This window comes from Oryzias melastigma, linkage group LG24 (genome assembly GCF_002922805.2).
Source record: "Oryzias melastigma strain HK-1 linkage group LG24, ASM292280v2, whole genome shotgun sequence".
Taxonomy (NCBI): domain Eukaryota; kingdom Metazoa; phylum Chordata; class Actinopteri; order Beloniformes; family Adrianichthyidae; genus Oryzias; species Oryzias melastigma.
In genome coordinates this window covers 17469335-17475457 of record NC_050535.1, presented here as the reverse complement: position 1 = coordinate 17475457, position 6123 = coordinate 17469335, and the positions used below count along the sequence as shown (strand labels likewise).

At 37.5% G+C, this 6123-nt stretch overlaps 1 protein-coding gene across 5 annotated transcripts in view; it reads left to right on the top strand.

Moving 5' to 3' along the window:
- The window catches only part of col12a1b (collagen, type XII, alpha 1b), a 146268-nt gene that overhangs the window by 125619 nt on the left and 14526 nt on the right, over positions 1–6123 (top strand). For all 5 annotated transcript variants that reach the window (XM_024290520.2, XM_024290521.2, XM_036210692.1 and 2 more), the window contains 3 exons: positions 1341–1427; positions 4422–4475; positions 4680–4775. In XM_024290520.2, the coding sequence (XP_024146288.1) occupies positions 1341–1427; positions 4422–4475; positions 4680–4775 (237 nt within the window). The remainder of the gene's footprint in view (positions 1–1340; positions 1428–4421; positions 4476–4679; positions 4776–6123) is intronic.

Below are 6123 nucleotides of genomic sequence, written 5' to 3'. Positions count from 1 at the left end.
AGAAAAAAAAGTTAGAAACGGGGTTTCCTAGGTTCTGTTGAAATTGGGATTTCTCTTAATTTTTTCCCATTGAGGTTAAAGAAAAATAGTTGTAATAGTCCTAAAACAATTTGATGTTTTCTGGTTTGTGTTTTGCTTTTGTTTTAATGTAATTTTTAGACTAGACCAGGGGTCTGCAACCTGCAGTTCTGGAGCCACATGTGGGTCTTTTACCCCTCCACTGTTTCTCATTTTAAAACGTAATCCATATTTTTGGACAATAAGATGTATTAAGATAACATGATCAGAAAAGTCAAACTTTTTTTTTTAACTCAATCACAACAGTTAACTACAATACCCATAATGCTCCAATAATCCATCAAGCAGTTCAGCTTTTATTTTAGATTATAAGACTGACTGTCTATTATTGAGATAAAATTACAGTTAGGGTCCCTTTAACATACTTAGATTTATGGTAAACTTTTTTTTCTTTTTTGTCAATGCTCACCCCTACATTTGCAGCACTGAGATGGTTTTATGTGGCACAGGAAGTCTTATTTTGAAAGGAAGTCATGTGAACATCGGTTAAAAGTTATAAACTATTTGAAATTTTGAAAAAAGTCAATTTTTCTGTTTTATTTATGCTTTTTTTCATTCATATTGATCATAATAGAAACAATAACATAAATTCAAATCAATGTCTTGTTTTTCTGACCTTGAACTAGTGTTTTCTATTTTGGTTTTGTTTTTTTGTAACCCATTTTCACATTTGTTAATGACTTTATTTAGCTAAAACTAGTTTAAAGATTGCATTCAAATTTTCCACTCATTTGCTAGCATTTGTAGAGCAAAGTACAGTACTTTCACATGCGGTATGTATTACTTTTGTTTCAGTAAGAGGGTTTTTGAAAGGCCATTTCCTCTCAAAAACGGGCCCACATTAGCTCGGTGTGCAGTGTGTTCTTGTACTTTTGTGGAAGCACAATACATTGAGCCAAAAGTCTTAAAACATTGTTTATTTGTCACTGACACAACTCCGAAATGCCCTGCATAAATCTCTGAAGCATAAAAGACTCCTTCTCTCGCCGTAAAGTAAGTGTAGATGTTGTAAGTCTGTCCACATGTTTCTTATTGTTCTGTTGGTGGAGTGTTTCCAGTCCATGTCAGTTCAAGGAATTCCAGGTCCAGACTCTGTTCTTTGTCTTCCAAATAAAGTTTTCTCAGCATGCAATGTGCAGTGGCAACCAGCTTTGGGAGGTTCAATTACCTCCAATTACTACATTTCGGTTTCAGTTTCCACCTTTTGGATTTGTTCACACTGTCTTTTCTTTAATCAAGCTGTATGCTTCATTCTTTGGCAGAGGGATGAGCTGAAGTGTCCTTCCCTTCCCAACGCCTGCACCTGCACCTCCGAGGCTAAAGGGGAGCCGGGTCCCCAGGGACCAGTGGTAAGTTCAAATGATCAAAAGTTCTGCAAAAAATAGCTAATATTTAGTGATTTTTTTGTGTGGAGTCCATAAGTTGCAACAACACTTCTGTGTTCACTACTCACTACTTTGGTGCGTTCGCCATTTTCAAAAATTCCCAGAAGTCTTTGCAGAAAACTAGTTTGCAATGATGCTCACTAGATTGTCAAATATAGACCACAATGTATTGTGTTTGTGTGATTTATATTAAAAAATAAACGTATTTAAATGTATTTTTATGACTCCTCAAAGTTTCTATCATGGATTCATGAATAATCTGTGTTAAAAATTTCACATTTATTAGATTTTTTACTTAAAAAAAAAACAAAGTTGTGAGCGTGTTGCTATAGTCCCACACTATAGGAGTTGTGAGGGAATTTTGAGCGTTATGTGTTTTTCCTTCTTCAGAAGACAGATTAAAAACTCGAGTACTGTAGTTTTATAACTATAGAGCGCACCCGATTATAAAGCGGTCTATCAATGAAAGCTCCATTTTCAAACTTTTGTCAATTAAGACACCTCAAGAAGCAATAAGCGAGACAAGAGTCAGAAAAAGTCCGTCTGTCATTAAAACTTAACTGCGTTCACAGTAACTCTAGAATTTGTTTGTAACATGCTGCATGTTAGCAGCGTTAGCCCCGTTAGCGTATTCACAATACTTGTAACTCCGAACATTGTTTATAACATGTAGGCGAAACAGACTATTATCACTATAAGAAAACTTTACTGACTACGCTAACACCCAACCTTGTCAGTAAAACTTAAAAAAAACACAGTTGGACACAGCTACACGTTAGCTGCTTTAGTTTATACACAATAACACTCGACGAAACATTTTGACGGACCGCTGTGCACCTCTCAAAATTACTGTGCCATCACTTAACACAACCAGACTCAATCAATTTATAAAGTGCTCCGGATTAGAAGACTGATTGTCAATAGATACTTTAGAAACCGTTGGCCACATTTGAAGTGTTAGCCACGTTGGAAGCATTAGCCATGTTAGAACCTTTAACCATGTGTGAAGTGTTAGCCACACTAGATGCCTTAACCCCGTTAGAAACATTAGCCACATTAGCCACATCAGAACCGTTGGCTGCGTTAGCCACGTTAAAAGCATTAGCCACGTGTGAAGCGTTAGCCACATTTGAAGTGTTAGCCACGTTAGAACCATTAGTCACATTAGAACCGTTAGCCACGTTGGAAGCATTAGCCACGTGTGAAGCGTTAGCCACATTTGACGCGTTAGCCATGTTAGAAGCATTAGCCACATTACAGCCGTTAGCCACGTGTGAAGCATTAGCCACATTAGAAGGGTTAGACGTGCTAGAAGCGTTAGCCATGTTAGAAGCATTAGCCATGTTAGAAGCATTAGCCATGTTAGAAGCATTAGCCGCATTACAGCCGTTAGCCACGTGTGAAGCATTAGCCACATTAGAAGGGTTAGCGATGCTAGAGTGGTTAGTCACGTTAGAAGTGTTAGCTGCAGTAGATGTGTTAGCCACATTGTAAGTGTTAGCCATGTTAGAGACATTATTCGCATTAGCAACGTTAGAATCACTAGCCATGTTAGAAGCATTAGCCACATTAGCTTTACAGTACCTTCTACCTCCAGTCTAAAAACAGGCTGATACCACTAAAACATTACTGTGACTACACTAACAAAAACAACGTCCGACATTGCTACAAGTTAGCCGCTTTAGCAAACTCACCCAACAAAAGATTTTGAGGGAGCGTTTTGTTGCTCTGAAAATTGCTTCAACATCAATAAGCACAACCAGAAATAATTGATATATAAGGTGCTCCAGATCATGAAGTGCACCTTATAGTGGAGAAAATTTGGTAGTTCAAAATAATTCAAGTTCCTGTGGTATTTCCACTTTTAGGTGAACATAATAAATGTGAATGAGTCCTTGTGATGGTCCCACATTATGCTGGATTAGTGAGCCTCCCACAGGGGACCACGAAAGAACAAATAAAGTCAGCTTCTTATTTTTAAAATGTATCTACAGTTGTGGCTTTGGCTGGATTTCCTTTCAACTGACTTGTCGTTGCACAATTAGCTAAATCTGTCATTGTGTATTTCATAGATTTTAGGCTTTAACATTCATAGCTAATATAATGTTCTCTTTAAGTCAAAGTAATTCCTGGAAGTAACATCTGAACACTAAGTACTTGGTGTTCTTTTTGAGCAGTATGGACTGCTAATTAGCTTTGATGGACAGCTACAAAAATCTGAGCTCTTCATAGACGAGAGTTTAGAATCATAAACAACTGAATATGTCAGCTTATCTCTACCGTACATCAGTGCAGTCAGAAGGTTAAAGAGAGGGAAAAGAGGCCGTGGGTTCATCCATCAGCTGTCATTTTTGGTACCACAGTCAGCCCCCCTCCTCTCTGCTGGGGGATTTTATGGGGCCCCGTTAAAAGGTTTCATGAGGTGAATGTGCTTCCTTGTGCAAACGTCTACCTCATGCGGCACAGAGCATATAAATAACCCCAGAGAGAAGAGGAGAGCTTCGGCTCATCAATTGATAGTGATGACACAATGGAAAAGTTCTTCATTGGTAACAAAAGTGCATTACACATCTCCGAAAAGCAGCTAGAACAAGCCAAATGTCTTCCAGTCACCGTCTGGGAGTCGCAGTCTGTAGTGGTGGGAGATGTGGAGTTCAGGTGACGCTGTCCAGAAGTTGTAGATTTCATAAGAGTCGTGCTCACAGTCACTGAAATGTTCTGCTGTGGTGTGGCAGGAGGCTTTGAGTGATGCTTACTTTTTCCAGAAAACTGCTTCTTACTGGAAGGAACTGTCTGTCTCGCTTTTGACAGCCATAACAAACGACGCACCCTTCTGTTTCTTATGAAAACCAAAACCCAACATCAATATTTTTGAGTGTTAAACAGGTTTCTGAGAGATTTCAAATGTATATTTTCATTTTTACTGTTTTAATACAACTATTGGTCCTCCTTCCTCAGGGCGCCCCTGGCAACAAAGGCCCCCGAGGTGAAAGAGGAGAGCCCGGTACCGCTGTAAGTGCTTTAAGGAAAGCTTAAAATCTGCTACTACTGTGTACTCATCCCTGAAATCTACTCTGATAACAATCATTTAGGCTTTCAAGGAACTTGATTGTTGATCTTTCTGTTTTCCAACAGTAGCCATGACAGTTTAGATTAATAACACCCTCCCAGTGTCTAAAAATATTCCTTATTTTACATTCTGTCAATGATTCACAGGGACCGACGGGTCCTCGGGGAGATAACGGACCACCCGGACCCATGGGTCTGCCTGGGCCTCAAGGACCCATCGGCTTGTCAATTCCAGGAGAGGCTGTACGTCTGTAAACACACTTGACACACACACACACCCCATAGTGGGGATTATTTTGCAATTCATCATGGATGAATTTTACAAGCTGGGGAGTGATTCCGGCAGAGACTCACATTCTTTCAAGTCTGGAGGAAAAAAAACTCCACAAAGACCTGAAAGCTTACTTTCACCGGCTGTCATTAATCACCGACTTGAACTGAAGCTGAAACGTCCTTGAAACCAATAACAGCTTGAGCAAATACGTTTTTTTTCTGCTACTCTTTAACTTTATACGTTTAATTTAAAGTAAGATTGAAACTGCTTTCGTTACTTTATAAATACTAGATGATCATTTTAAACTCATACCACTAAAGCACATATGTCAAAGTAAAGAGGCCCGGGGGCCGGATCCGGCCCTCCAATTAATTTTATAGTTGTTACTGGCCCGATGTTATCATGCGCTTATTTCTAACTTGTAATTATGACAAAATATATTTTTATGGAGAGTCAAATATTGAAAGTTATTTAAGGTTTAAGTTGATTTATTCTGGAATAATATTCCTGCCTTTTATTATTCAGAATTATGTTAAAAAGTTAGAGTTTTAAAGTTTTAACAATTGGCATTCTTCTAGCTTTTTGGAACATTTAAGCATTTACTAAGATTTTTTTAGGCTATTTTGGAGTTTACCTAATATTTCAGCTACATGCTAGCTGTTTTGGCTAATTTAGGCTTTTTTGTTTTTTAGACTGTTTTAGGGTTAGGCTAATATTTGCACACTAGCTGTTTTGGCTAATTTAACATTTTTTTTAGTTTGTTTTAGTCTATTTGGGGATTTAACTAACATCTCAGCTACATGCTATGCTAGCTGTTTTGGCTAATTTTAGCTTTTTTTATTTTTTTGGCGGTTTTGGGGTTAGGCTAATATTTGCACACTAGCTGTTTTGGCTAATTTAGACTGTTTTTAAATTTTTACGCTATTTTGAAGTTTAGCTAATTTTTTCAGCTAAATGCTAGCTATTTAGACTTAATAAGGCTTTTTTTGGTCTGTTTTGGAGTAAGGCAAATTTTTACATACTAGCTGTTTAGGCTAATTTAGGCTTTTTTTCAATTTTTAAGGCTATTTTGAAGTTCAGCTATTTTTTGTGGGTACATTCTAGCTGTTTTGGTTGATTTAGGCTTTTTTCAGTTTTTATGCTGTTTTGGAGTATAATATACTGTTTTATTTCTGTTAAAATAAATACTGTTTTAATAGTATTTAATTTTTACATGCCAAAACAGCGTGCTGTTTTGACATGCTAGCTGTTTTAGTTAATAGTTAATTTAGGCTTTCTTGCCGGTTTTTAGTCTATTTTGAAGTTTCGCTATTTTTT